The sequence below is a fragment of the Haliotis cracherodii genome, unplaced genomic scaffold (genome assembly GCF_022045235.1).
Source record: "Haliotis cracherodii isolate W230 unplaced genomic scaffold, xgHalCrac1.p SCAF_4, whole genome shotgun sequence".
Taxonomy (NCBI): Eukaryota; Metazoa; Mollusca; class Gastropoda; order Lepetellida; family Haliotidae; genus Haliotis; species Haliotis cracherodii.
The window spans coordinates 19,220,690-19,236,764 of NW_027266297.1; the positions used below are offsets into that span (position 1 = coordinate 19,220,690).

Genomic DNA, 16,075 nt, shown 5'->3' on the forward strand with positions numbered 1-16,075 from the left:
TTATCCCGAGCTATGCGACATGAGTTTATTAAACAAGTATGAGGGTATCTGATATTTGTGTTTGATATTCGTAAAATCGTTACAGCAATATAATCAATGGTCTGTCGTCTTGTTGCCAGTCGACGTAATCCCCAGCACAGCAGAGTGCACGTTTGCGACAGTGTCCTGTACGTGGACCAAAGGGCGAATTACGCTACGACGGTGAACTATAGGCTTTCCCTCGGATTCCGAGAACTGGTGTACGTCGGTTTTTATGACTTAAATAATAAAAACGTTATCTCGAATGAAAGTACATTGGTTATGTGCTTGAGAATTTTACTTTTTTTATTAATTCGAGACAACATTTAAGTGGACCAATATTTAAATGATAAATTTTGGTATATATCATACTGCATCTTATATTAAACCATCTTATATTGAAATAATACATCCTACATTAAATAATGCATCATAGATCAGTTTGCTTCATCTAATATAGACACTAAAATATTTATACATTTGAAAAAAGTACTCTCTGCAGCTGCATGTAATCATAATTAATTGCAAGGAAAACCTAGTCTACATCATCATGATAAAATGATACTCAATAGCTAATATTCTTGCTCAACGGAAATTTAAATTGCAAAATACTAAGTAATATTTTTGGGAATACTTCGAATGAATTCAGCACGCAAAACTTTATATTCTCTAGAAAAAAATCCCAAAGATAATTGATTTTTGTCTGTAAACAATTATTCACGAAGATCTCTGTAATGAACTCTAATTCTAACATCGTCCTGGAAACTCGTGGACGTCGTCGCCATGGTTGTCATGCGCGTGTACAAAAGGTCCCTTACGGCTTCGGCCGAGGCATTCCGAGTGCTGTCCCTCCTAGGGGGTCAAACACCTCTCCTCCCCCATCCATCAGTCCCCCCTCATTAGCCCCAAGACGTGGGGTTATATAGTCTGGGGGCCCGAGTCTCTGGCGCCTGTTTCTAGATCCCGTTGCGACGTGAGTATGGGCTGCTGTTTTATTCATCATTCGATTTTTAGGAAATTTGCCTCTATTTCCGTTGTTATGCAAAAGATTGAAGTTTCCTTGATAATATGAAAAACAATTTCGCTTCCATGTCAATCAAAGCCTTGTTGGTCTCGGACTGAGTCGGCAGCCTGCTTGCGTACCTCGGTCACTTTCTTATTATAATCTTCCGGATTTTAATGCTCGACCACAGGTTGATAATAGGTACACTTGATCAGGGCTCGTGGTGAAATAAGCTATTTGAGTTTGTGGGTTTTGAAGTCATTAACATCTGGTCGGACTGTTCTTTCAGAAATATCCCAGACTCGTTGTCTTGTTGTGTGACTGGAGTTGTATGCTATCCGCTATTAGATAATGAGGCAATTCTGAATTCTCTTGAAATCCTTTGTAAGTTCAGCCTATGCGTCTTTTCACGTAGTAATCTGTGAACACGTCTTAAACCCGACTTATGATTTAATACATTGGTTCGTCCTGGGCGATTTACATTAACTTCCTAACGATGAAGTAAAACGCTAACGTTTAACAGAACATGATAAAGTCAGTATATAATTGTTACTATGCACCAAGGGTTATAACGGCAGTGCTTCATACAGCCTGATAATCAGTAAAATGATCATTAATGGTGGTCTAGTTATATTGGATCATCCTTACATCACCTTCGTCATTATCGTCCGCACATCACCTTCATCATCCCTACAACACCACTTCATCAACATCATCACTACATTACTGTCATCACTACTTCATAATCACCACATCAGCATCATCACTGCGTCATCATCATCATCCCTACATCACCAATTCACCATCATCATCACTACATCATTACCATCACTACGTCACTACCATCACCACTACATTACCATCCTCATCATAGTCCTACATCATCATCATCACTGCGTCATCATCATCATCCCTACATCACCACTTCACCATTATCATCACTACATCATTACCATCATTACGTCACTACCATCACCACCACATTACCATCCTCATCATAGTCCTACATCATCATATCACTGCGTCATCATCATCATACCTACATCACCACTTCACCATTATCATCACTACATCATTACCATCACTACGTCACTACCATCACCACCACATTACCATCCTCATCATAGTCCTACATAATCATCATCACTGCGTCATCATCATCATCCCTACATCACCACTTCACCATTATCATCACTACACCATTATCATCACTACATCATTATCATCACTACGTCACTACCATCACCACCACATTACCATCCTCAGCATCATCACTTCATCAGCATCATCACCACATCATCATCATCACTACGTCACTACCATCCCCACTACATTACCATCCTCATCACTACATCATCAACCCAACATCACCATCATCACTTCATCACCATTATCACTGCGTCATCATCATCCATACATTACCACTACATCACTTAATCACCGTCATCACTGCAACAGCATCACAAATCACCATCATCACTACATCAACATCACAATTACACCAACGTCATCACTACATCACTGTCATCACTACATCAACATCCCCATCATCCCGTCATAACTATTATGAATACATAACCATCAATACTACATCAACACTACATCATCATCATCATCATAATCATCACCATCATCATCATCACTTCAACATCATCGTCAACATTACATCACCATCATCAGAACATCAACATCATCATCATCATCATCATCATCATCATCATAACTATATCACCGCCATCATTAAATGCAACAATGATGAATAAACAATCGGCATCCATAAGAACAAACGTTAAGACAACACCCTGGATTATAATGACAACAAAGATAATTATCAAAATGATGATGACGATGATAACCCTTACAACATAACCATCTTCTGTCCTCATTGTTTGACGTGAAACGCGAATAACTAACCAAAGTATCCCCCCACCCACCCACCACCATCATCAGCAAGTTGTAGGACGCCGGTTTGATCTCATCTAACAGTGTATCTAATATTGTAAGAAGTCAATGAGAGGAAATATCAAATTTCACTTCTTTGAAGATCAGGACAGTACACTTCAACGAGTTATAGAAATGGCGTAATTTACATTGAAATCAGAACCTTTCACATTTAAATTGGATTTGTGACCATTGTTTAAATACAATAAGAAATGTGAAGGCGATATATTAAAAACTTTGATTTGATTTAGTATCACTGAAAGAACCTTACAAACTCAGTCTGAAATCTATTAAGAAGCATACTTCATCAGCGGTCGGTGTTCGAGATTAATCAACACTTTAACATACACATGTGACTTAATCATTCAGAAGCAGCTCAGTCTGTTGAGAGTTTGTTTGTTTTTGTTTTGGTTTAGAATGCACTTTATGTGTGTTTATGAACGAACTACATAATCAATAATTGGCTTCGTTTGTCTTTATACAGAATACAAAACAGTGTTATCATGTTTTGGTTAAATATTATTTTCTTAGTTTTATTTATTGTAGCTAATATTTATTTATGTTAATTTATTCACAAGACAAGTCACGCCGGTAATTCTTCCTCGTTAACGCCATGCAGTAAACCTACTAGTAGTGATTGTATGAGCGCTTCTCGGAATATACCCCCTGCCCGGAACCATGTTCAACGCTTTCACTTCAACATGATCGAGTGAGTGAGTGAGTTGGGTTTAACGCCGCTTTTAACAGTATTCCAGTATATCGCGCCATGTCAGCTTAATGTGGGAGGGAAGCCCAAAGTGATGCAGGTCTCAGACGTTTACCCCTTCGGTGAAACCCAAGAGCACGGGTATGGTGCTGACAAACCTAGAAACATAATGGGGGCAAAGCGGGATTCGAACCCACAATCATGGGTTTCTGGCGTGGCCAAGAGACGCAACTGCATGAGCACAGCGAATCTCGGCGCCTTAGACGACTGGGCCACCCGTGCCCCCTCAACTTGATCGACCTGCCTCTTATCTCACAATATACTAAAAACGCCGAACCCATAATTTCATATTGTCATCTTATATTCCTGACAGTGTTTTAAAATAGCGAATAAGTGTCTCCTTGGCAAAACACATCGCAAACTGTACTAGTACAGTACGTTCTTATCAAAGGTGTACTTTTTGTCATATTACACGCTTTAAAACATACACTCGCAGAATCCAGCTGTTATCCTCGGATATGCGACTCATAAATACACAAATGAAATTAATATCGATGTATTTTTTACTGTTTGATGGATTTCAACACTGCCCGTATCTAATTGGCTGGTCTCGGCGCCTGAGATGGAGTTGGTGATGCCTACGTGGCAGCCCCCTCTCACAGCCCCGTCTAAGCACACTTGTATGTACCGTCTAACTATCTCAAGTGTGCCACTTCATCGCGAGCCTGGGACACGTCACCTCTGAAACTGCAACTTCGTGATTTGAAAGTGAGATAAATTGAGTCGAAGGGCTTTTAATAAGGGGATCGAGCGTCCCCCAATGTGGTAGAGGGGGCCCATACTCTTGGGCTACGGACGCCGAGTCCACTCTTCTCTATTGAGAGTCTGTTTGTCATTTTTCTGCCAACTTTTTCTAATTAGCGGCCATACTTATGCTGGTTTACTTAAGACTAAATGTAAAGCATTTTTTGGTTACCTACACTGGAATCGTTTTGAGTTTTGTCACTGCGAGTTTGTGAAAAGAAATGTTATGGTTGTGTATGTTAATACGTGGCTTCGAATAGATTTCCTTTCATGAAATATATTTGTCTCTGAAACCATTACAAAATAACGCTAAACCATTTAAGGTTTATTCTTTTACTTATCAGATTCTTTTATTGTGAGTTTTTTGTGAAGTGTAATTTCACATCAAACCTAGTACTAAGTAAGGATACGATATATGGATGAACAACTTCTTTATGACAAGTTGTTCATCCATATATGTCATCCTAACTTAGGACTCCAACTTCTAAATGACTCTCAAAGAAGCAAGCCTAGTACGTTTGTCCGTACGTTTATGTCCGATTTCAAACACTCATTGTTTTAGGAAGATATTCCTCGACTTCTGGCTTGGTTGAATGCAGTGTGTAACCTTTATGCAATTTTAAATATTAACAGTAAACAGTTACCTTAACACCGAGTTGATACATTAAACTGCTTATTTTGTGTGTATATATCAGTTACATTTCACGAAATATAGTTTGAAATATTCACGAAATTAGGTTTGATGCCCACTTGTTATCCTAGATTTTTTGTAACTATGGCAACAGTCACAAAAATGTATTGTTTGTCGCAAGCCCACTCAGCAGTGTGATTCTGACAGGGATACGCCCACTACCAACACACACGATGCCTTCTTTCTTCGGTTTTAATTATTTAATGTTTTATAACAGTATTATGTTCAAATATCTCAATTTCCTGTTTTTCTATAATGTCAAACGTTATATAAGCAATCACATTGCTTATTTGCAGCGACTGATTGTTGGCGTGTGTTATTTGTGACATTAAAGTACATTTATGCATTGATTTATAAGAAAAAGTGTTTTGTGGGGGGTTGGGTGGCAAAGTCTGTTATGTAAGCCGCCGCAGTTCGCTGAGGAGAAGTCAACCCCTTGGTCGTGCCACGATCTGAATATTCAAGTCCCAAATTCTTGGTTTGTCAGCACCGTACCCAGACGCATAGGCTTCTTTAACATAGTGCGAAACGTCTAGGACGTGCATCCCACCTCGCCGCGAATAGCTGCAAGATTGCTGATGCGGTGCTAAGCAATAATTACTCACTCACTTGCATCACTTCCGACTCGAGTGCGGCATCGGGTCCTCCGGAAGGGCTCGTTAAATCTCTGACATCATCATTATAATCATTATCACTTCCGATATCCTCCCACATTATGCTGAAACGCCATGGTATAACTGAAATGCCGTCAAATCGGCGTAAAATTCAACTTATTCACTCACTATTATGATTAGTCAAATGACCGCAACAAACACACGTGATAGTCGTGTGGCAGCTAAGATCTTCCTCTGCATGCAAGCTGTAAGACTAATTCTCAACGCCGTCTATGAATTACATATGTATATACTTTCAAAAGGTCTTACGACTCAGAATGTCAACACGAATGCAATACGTTCACCGTTAATGTCAACTACTTTGACGATAAACTTAAGCACCAACTCTAAACTCTTTCATCCAAATCGTTTTCATTGATCAATAACTATCAAATTACACTAGTGTGAACATTACATGTTCGGAATAATATCCTTTTTTTCCAAATCAGTCAGACTATATAGAAGATGTCATGTATTAGAGGACACTATTATTTAAATGAAACAATTCAAGCCTTAATTAGTTTCAATACTTAAGACATATTTCTATTTCACGAACCGACGGTACTTTACAGAAATCGCAAAGAGATCTCTATTTCATTCGTTTACTTCGATCATCGGCTCTATTGTTATAAATAATCATAATTATGTTAAATTAGGCGTAGGAAGTACTTATGGACTAAAACGTGAAAGCGATTGATTATTTTAAAATTACTGAAATTAAATCAATTAAATGTGAATGAGGCAAAATGGTACAATCCCATTCTATGATACAATTGATGACCAAGTTGCTAGAATTTTGTGCCATATGTAGTAGATGAGGTGAAATGGGTTTTGGCGTCGCGTTCCAGCACTTATATGAATATTGTACTTATTGCACTTATACAGCACCGTGGTTGCACGTGCGTGCGTTGATGTGTAGTTGTTTGTACTAGTCCGGACTAACGCCAATCAGAGTGCGAACCCACTGAGATACCATGCTTTTGGAAATCACTATTGCGATAACTATTGATACTGAAAGAAACTATTGCGATAACTATTGATATTGCAAGCAACTATTGCGGTACACATCGATAGTTTTCAGTGTATCACTTTAGATGGATTTTAGAGTTGAATTAAACCTTGGAACTGGAGTTTCCTTTGAACGTTATAACCATAACAACAAATAAAAAGTAAAGTTTGAAATATTACTGATTTGTTTTTTCTTTACCCTAATAATTTAAGAAAAAGAAACTTCCACATTACCATGTGTAAATTACTAAATGTATTTTATTGATATGGTAAATACAATCGAAACTATCGATATTCCTAACTGAAATCGATACTATTGATCGGAAACTGTTTTAACTATTGATTTAATGACTGTAAGTGCTTACCAATAGCAATATATCGATATTTCGATTTATCGTGACACCCCTACAGTAAACTTACTCCGAGCCGACCGTTCCTTGGTTTAGTCCCTTAATGCCGAGCGCCAGCAAGTAACAACAAGTACTATCTTTTCAAGTCTTTTTCACGACGCGGTCGACCTCCCGCTCTCCGGGCAGACGCTCTACCACTCGACCACAGAGGCGGTCCTATCTGTAGTAAGCACATTAGTAACATGTATGAGTATTTCGTCATCCGAAAAACATGATCCTTCCGTCTAATTATACACCCCGGGAATTTGTATCAGCGTTATATTGTGACCTAAAGTTACCCCGTAGGGATTCCAGATCAGTAAAGGTCCCCAGCAACCTTCGGGGGTGACATAATGGGTGAGCTGGTCAGACACACTGACCTGGTCGATGACGTCATCGTACCCCGACGGCTTGGTTCAGTGCTCGTAATATCAACCACTGGGTTGTATGGTCCAGGCTCGATAATCTTCAAGCTGCATTCATGTAGGTGGAATAATCCTGAGTGCAGCAATTAACAACAAACAAACATATAGATAACCCGACAATCTCAGGTAGGAATAGCACACATGTGTTTTATACTATTCACTGACGCTATGTCTGGACAACGGCCGACGTGGCTCTCAACTCACTGTAGACTCTGCAACTAAATCGAAGTTGACGTATTTTGGTACATTTTCATTCTCTAACAATACCATTGACTATGACACTTATATTGGAAACGACTCACTGTATAATAGCATTTCTAGCCTTAGTTTTAAGTTCCAGCCGTAATGATTTGATTTGTATAATGATTTGAACGAGAAAATAAGTCCAACAGTGTCGTGAACACGCTACTGAAACATGATTCGTGTGTCCTTATACACTATTACTTTGTGGTGTTTTCTTATATGATATTTACAACTGTAATACAATCAAGCTTGTCTGCTCCCTTCAGTACAAATAGTTCGAAGCGTTCGGGTGATGCTAGTTGAAAAAAGTAAGTTACTTTGGCCACATCAATTACGTTTAGTTTCACGCCTATATAAGTTGCCACTTTCTGTTTATAAAGCAATGAAAAAATACAGGTTACTTAGGGAGAAGAAAATTATGACTTTCGGGGTGTGTGAGTGAGTTGGACTTAACGCCGCTTTTAACAGTATTACAGTTATATCACGCTGTGTCAGCTTAATGTGGGAGGAAAGCCCGAAGTGTTGCAGGCCTCAGACGTTTACCACTTCGGTGAAACCCACGAGCACGGGTATGGTGCTGACAAACCTAGAAACATAATGGGGGCGAAGCGGGATTCGAACCCACAATCATAGGTTTCTGTCGAGCCCAAGGGACGCAACTCTGCACAGCGAATCGCGGGGCCTTAGACGACTGGGCCATCCGTGCTGGGCCACAGTAAAACTTTGTGAGTGATTAGATCGCCAAGATATTAACTTTTTCACCGATTGCAACTTTGTGATGGAACACAAAAAACACAATTTGCAGAACAATATATGAACAAAATGAGGTTCCTCATACATGTTTCAGGCCCTAAAGAGAACAAACCCATTCTTTATATTCGACCTGACCATGATAACATATTTTTTAGTCATTCAACAACATTACTGATTTGAAACAGTGGTAAACATCGCAGAAACATGTTTGTGCATCTTTGTGCCAGCTACTTTGAGACTGATTGTGTTTCTCACATGTTGCTACGTGATAACTCTCATTCGAACTCACACACGCCGTCATATAGCTGGAATATTGCTGAGTGCGAACAACAAACAAACAAACAAACAAAACACTCACAATACAACCAGCAAAACAATACGCTCTTGTTTTGCGTTATGTACCTAACATGATTTTGCGTATTAGTCACAGACCGCCGTCATATAGCTGGGATATTACGACTTCAAACAACAAACAAAAAGGTTTATGTTGATGTGATTACGTAAACACTGTACCATGGAACACAAATTTGCATTTGCATTATCATTTGAATTTACCAGAACTAGTTGAATCTGTATGTTCGTTGCCGTAACTATCACAGTTCGTGACTCACAATACTAACGACTGTGTGTTGGGTGACGAGCCTGTCCGACCACACTGTCAACCAACAATACAAAACATTTTACACACAATGTTTTTAGTTACACTGATGTAGAACTCAAACCGCCTTGGCCTAGATAAAACTGGTAATTATATATATATATATTCCTATGTCATGCAAATGCAGTGAAATGAATGCCTTAGCTTACCTGACTGGGAGACAAGTGTTCTTATGTCATGGCCTGTTTGTCCGTCTTGTGTTGTGCGTCGTGTGTCCTCAATACCTTTTCCTCTGACACCACTGAACTAATGAAGCTGAAATTTCACAAAAAAATTCCAACCATTCATAACACCCAATTCGTTCAAGAGGTTCGAATCCGATTTTCAACATGGCCGTCACTGCAGCCATAATAGAAAACCTATTTATGGGTTTTACCCAGTAGTTTTTGCACAGGGTCTGGAGTTTTTGCGAGATTATACAGTTTGATTTGACCTTTGCTGAAAGCTGAAACAACATGTGGTCATTTACCGTTATATTTAGAGCTTTTCACTCTGACAATGCTCTTTGTTTCCATGAAAATGCATTTCCTCGCACTGTAAACATGATTACTTTAAAAAGCTATTTATGACCATTACGTGCATGGTAATACTAGTAAAAAATGTAATCAATTAGGTATTTGTTTAGTTTGTTGTGAAATTCAACACATTTGTTTAAATATTTTAAAATCAATACAAACAACAACATTTGTTAAGTGACTGTCTTTGTTGACATTTTAAACTGTAAACTACAAATAAAGGTGAGCTACAGTGCCTTGACACTATTTTGTATGTCTTATTTTGTAAAGGGGCTGCAACTGATGTGACGCCATGTCCCTCATATAAGTTAGGATGGAATTTAGTCGGAAATAGCGGTTCGGTTGCCGAAGCAAATTGTGGTTCAGGGGAAATAACTCTGTTTGTATTGTGGCGATCAAGAAATCCGCTCAAAAATGCATCTTGAGGAAGTATTCGTAAAATGATCACAGCTAATGCTCTGTCCTGCGCTCCTGTACAATCACCATCTGAGGGATGGAAAGTGAGGTTGAGTTACAGTGTATGTACTTGCTACTGTGCAATCTGGGTGTCCCTTGGCAGCCATTGGACGGGCTAGCTATTCCACCGGGCGTGGTTAATGTAAAGAGGCGGTAGGGGCAGGGAATAAAGGTAGCGGTTGGGGATAAGGTAGGGTGGGGGTGGGGTAAGATAGTAGCATAGGTAGGTGTAGGGGTAAGGGTAAGAGTAAGGGTCGAAGTAAGGGTAATGGTAGGAAAGGTGTAGGGGAAGGGTAGGGGTAATGAGGCAAGAGTAAGGGTAGGGAGGGGTAGGGTGAAGGTTGCGGTAGGGGGTAAGGTAGGGCGGGGGGGGGGGGGGGGGTAAAGATAGTAGCATGGGTAGGGGAGGGTGTGGGGGTAGAGGTAATTGTAAGGGTAGGGTAGATGTAAGGGTAAAGGTAGGGAAAGGAGTAGGGGAAGGGTAGGGGTGAAGATAAGGGTAGGTGTAAAGATAAGGATAGGGGAAGGTGTAGGGGAATGTGTAGGGGAAGAGGTAAGAATAAAGGTATGGGTAAGGGTAGGTGTAAAGGTGAGGGTAAGCAAAGGGGCAAGGTTAAGAGTAACGGTAGGGTAGGGGTAAAGGAAGGTGTTGGGTAGAGGTAAGGGGGTGGGGGGTAGGGGTAAAGGAAGGTGTTGGGTAGAGGTTAGGTTAGGGGTAAAGGAAGTTGTTGGGTAGAGGTAAGGGGGGTAGGGGTAAAGGAAGGTGTTGCGTAGAGGTAAGGGAGGGAGGGTAGGGGTAAAGGAAGGTGTTGGGTAGAGGTAAGGGGGGGGTAGGGGTAAAGGAAGGTGTTGCGTAGAGGTAAGGGAGGAAGGGTAGGGGTAAAGGAAGGTGTTGGGTAGAGGTAAGGGGAGGGTAGGGGTAAAGGTAAGAATAAAGGTATGGGTAAGGGTAGGTGTAAAGGTGAGGGTAGGCAAAGGGGCAGAGTAAAGAGTAAGGGGAGGGTAGGGTAAAGAAAGGTGTTGGGTGTAGGTAAGGGTAGGATAAGGGTAGAGGTAAGAGTATGGGTGTTTTATTTCAATAGTTTTTGATAAACTATATATATATATATTTCTGTCCGAAGAATGGCCCCTATAGTTTACGTTTACTGCTGACCAAAATGTATTGTCGGTTTAGACAAGTTAATGTATATCTTTAGACTTCGTACATTGTATAGATGATATGTTCACGAATTACAAAAACCAAAACATATAATGTACATGATTATCCATTATTATTTATCCATCTCCTCACTATCGTGACATAGATTTATGATTTTTGCCAAATAGGTACATCTCGAATGTCAACCTATTATTCGTTTAATGATTCACAGTGTTATATATATATATCTAAGTGTACACAAACGAAGACTGCGCCCTCACAATAGCTGACAGGACGAGCGATGCAGGGAGAACTGGATGATTTATTAATGAGAGCACCCCACGTGGATCACCCCTACCCTCCCTCGCGCAGATACGTCTACCGCCTTGTTAGTCATCCACAGGTACCATTACCGAACTGCAGTCACCGACACAAACAATATGGCTTAAAGATGGAGGGCTTGCGTCTATTATTTCCCTTGTATAGGACACAGATGGCGCTGTTGCAAACGTTTTGCACGCGCAGTTTAGCGCAATGTCGTGTCATGTAACACCTAGTCAATTTTTTCTTAAGCCCCGAAAATGGGGGTTGGGGTATCGTTTTGTACAATCCCCCTATATATTTAACACCCACCCTGCTGCCTAGATTTATGGCCTGTTACGGTTGATTTATTGACGTTTTTGTACATTTCAGATCGCCGAAACGTATTCATTCTTACCCCGTGAAGCCGTCACTCGGTTTCTCATGTCATGTGCAGACTGCCAAAAACGGATGCACCTGTCGTTTGAGCATAACAACAACACAACCTGCGCGACCAATCAGAACGGCAGCAGCACGATCTCTCCAAGTCACGTGACGGACGATCCACCAATGATTGACTTCAGTCTCCCTATCACCCAGACCTACCTGAACCACATGCGAAACAAAGGCTACGCGTCGGACTTCTCCTGCCACGATGAGGTATACCTACAATATTAATTATCCCCCTTTTCCCCAACCTCTTTTGTCTTGGAGTCGAATAACCCCTATCGTCTATTCTTTCAGGCAGTTTTTTCTTGGTCGTAAATGGCTTTGTCTGTGTTCGCAAAGTCTTGTATTAATTTAGTTTAATGAGTTTTATTCACAATACAACTTAACTAAATGTGGGCATACCCTTCCATTAAACCATTTCCTGGGGCTACTCCAGGAAAGGGTGCATTTAAGTAAGTCTCGAGTTATTAAGAACTCGTTATATTTGTTTGATTGACAACATGTGGAGCAAAGGGAAAAAAGGACCTTTTTATGTGACCGTTCTGTTGTGGGTTTAAACAATTATATTTTTATGAAGGTATTAAGCCAGAGAAAAAAGGATCATTCTGGTGATAGTGATGTTGTTACAGACAACAGAAAGATGACGTCAGGGTCCAGAGTTTTTTTTCGTTTTCAATTGTTAATCAGTTAACGATATTGTGAATTTTAATGGGGTAGTATTTGAATTTTGAGTTGTATATGTATGTAAACTTTCCATTGAAAGCCAACATTCGTGAAACACACATCAAATCGCTTATGTTTCAAACACAAAAAGAAAAAAAACAACTTTCAGAGTATTATGAAAAGATTTAACCTTTTTTCATTTAACTCAATTCCCGACAGAGATTGCAAATTAATACCTCTGATACAAATAAATCGAATTTATATTTCATTTTATAAAACAGCTTCGATGTTCAAAATGAATACATTTTAAGTGGACTGAAACGGATGCATCCTCTGAAAGTGAAGACCTCTGCATCATCTTGTCTCATGTTAATATCAACACCGGAAAACGAAACGTGATCAACTGTAGATATGCATAAGTAATCCGGCCTTTTAAGAGACGTTGTTCGATTAACCCCAAACCATCTAGCAGCTCCATCAATGGGATACATGTATACACATATGCTACTGCAGCCGCTGTTGCTACAATGCAAACAGCTTCATCAACTTCGTCACCTTCAGTGAATCATTGACATGCTAGACGCAGTCATATTCCTTCATATTTCATCAAGTAGAGAAGAACCTTCATTTGACTGAATAACCTGAAACTAAATTCTAATTACAAATTGTTCAGCTGTAAGCTTTATTGTCTCGTTGTTATAGTCTCGGTAACCGGCAGTTTACAACATACAGCGATTACGGTAACGACTTACAGCGATATAGTTTACAACATACAGCGATATAGGTAACGACATACAGCGATATAGTTTACGATATACATCGATATAGATAACAATATACATCGATATAGTTTACAACATACAGCGATATAGTTTACAACATACAGCGATATAGGTAACGGCATACAGCGATATAGTTTACAACATACAGCGATATAGATTACAACATACAGCGATATAGTTTACAACATACAGCGATATAGTTTACAACATACAGCGATATAGTTTACAACATACAGCGATATAGGTAACGGCATATAGCGATATAGTTAACAACATACAGAAATATAGGTTACAACATACAGCGATATAGATTACAACATACAGCGATATAGATTACAACATTCAGCGATATAGTTTACAACATACAGCGATATAGATTACAATATACAGCGATATAGTTTACGATATACAGCGATATAGTTTACAATATACAGCGATATAGTTTACAATATACAGCGATATAGTTTACAACATACAGCGATATAGGTAACGACATACAGCGATATAGTTTACAACATACAGCGATAAAGGTAACGACTTACAGCGATATAGTTAACAACATACAGGGATATAGATTACAATATACAGCGATATAGTTTACGATATACAGCGATATAGTTTACAATATACAGCGATATAGTTTACAACATACAGCGATATAGTTTACAACATACAGCGATATAGGTAACGACATACAGCGATATAATTTACGATATACAGCGATATAGATTACAATATACAGCGATATAGTTTACAACATACAGGGATATAGATTACAATATACAGCGATATAGTTTACAACATACAGGGATATAGATTACAATATACAGCGATATAGTTTACAACATACAGGGATATAGATTACAATATACAGCGATATAGTTTACAACATACAGGGATATAGATTACAATGCTTTATTTTAGCGTATAGGATATGCTACCCTAAAACACTGGTGTCTATTGTATTCTGGAAATGTAAAGTTTTATTGATATTCTGTAATACATGAATATGCATTAGACGCCAACCCGTTTTGATATTAATAAACCCAAAATGATTAGGCAACACTTTATTGCCATGGTGCCAAGTATTCTTTCCAGTCACAACTTCCAATTGATTAAGAACATAGGGGGCGGTTGATAGAACTCTGTGGGATTAAGACACTGCAGGGTTAAGATCCGTGTAACTCTGGGTATCGGTAATCAATATTTGTGATTTTGCTGTGTCAGTTATATCCCCTAAAACAATAAAATATTATGATTTGCAAGTCTCTATCCCAGGAGAAGTTCCGTAACTGGTACACAATTAGACACTGAAATTCACAAAACGCCGACCCTCTCACTGGTCATTGTAATCAGTTATAACGTATTGAGCAAAGGGGATAATTCGATGCAAATGGTTTGGGTAAGATAAGGTTAGAATCAGTATTATTAGTAAGTCGAGAAAGTCACTTTTGAGAACCAAATGTATTATGTTGGAGGCAGTAAAACTACCGGAGAGAACATTTGGCTATTTTGGACCCCTCCCTTTTAAACATGTTTTATGTGTGTTTGGTATGATCATGGTATGCTTAAACCATGATCAGCATAATCAGTAACGTTCGTATGACATGTTAGGGATGATCAATGATTTAGATTTACCATAAAACGACAATATCATGGGTCAAATAAGTAGCAGCAGCAACAGGAATTAGACCCTTGATGTTGGTGCACTATGCACGAAGTTTAATTTCACTGTTGAATGTCTTGAAAGCCTGTAGAAGTTCTTGAATTCAGAATAATGTTGGAAGCTGGCAGGGATTCGGTATTTCCAAACAGGTATCAAACTCAAGTAAATCAGAAACAAGTCATACCGAAAGGGCCCCAATCGTCGTCTTGATGCTCTGATGTAGGTACAGACAACCTTTAACAAGTATATTTACGACAGTGTCCAGGCCATTAATATTACGTGCGCCGTGTATGTTGACAAATCACATAAGGTGCTACGAAGAGTTAATAGCAGCTATGCAATCGCCTCATCAAAGCATGCATCACAGACACATATGTTGATAAAGACACAATAATTGTGGTTAATATGCGATCTGTTGACGCTGAAGAATTCGCCATGATTATGTTTCTAGATTTGTCATATCCGAGCTTGTGGGCGTCACCAAAGTGTACGTCTAAGACCTGCGCCACTTCGGGCTTTCCTCCCACATCAAACTGACACGTCGTGATACAAATGAAATATCGTCCAAACCCACTAATGAAACTGATTCCCTCACTACACTTTACAGGCGACATATTACGTCGACCATGTAAACTGACGTTACCCTTGCAGTCAAATGTTCCATAACATTAACAACGCCCCCACTAATTAAGCAGATATTTCAACAATATTATGTTAACTGCGTTGTCGCTACTGGGTTGTTTGAATACATGTGCCGGCAGGCATCAGATTCGCTCATATCGACAAAGACATGTGCTAGTTACGTGGACATAG

At 39.3% G+C, this 16,075-nt stretch overlaps 1 protein-coding gene across 1 annotated transcript in view; it reads left to right on the forward strand.

The window, feature by feature from the left end:
- Positions 1 to 16,075, forward strand: part of LOC139479837 (nucleolar protein 4-like) — a 122,866-nt gene that overhangs the window by 38,011 nt on the left and 68,780 nt on the right. The window contains exon 3 of the mRNA XM_071262730.1: positions 12,095 to 12,361. Within this exon, the coding sequence (XP_071118831.1) occupies positions 12,095 to 12,361 (267 nt within the window). The remainder of the gene's footprint in view (positions 1 to 12,094; positions 12,362 to 16,075) is intronic.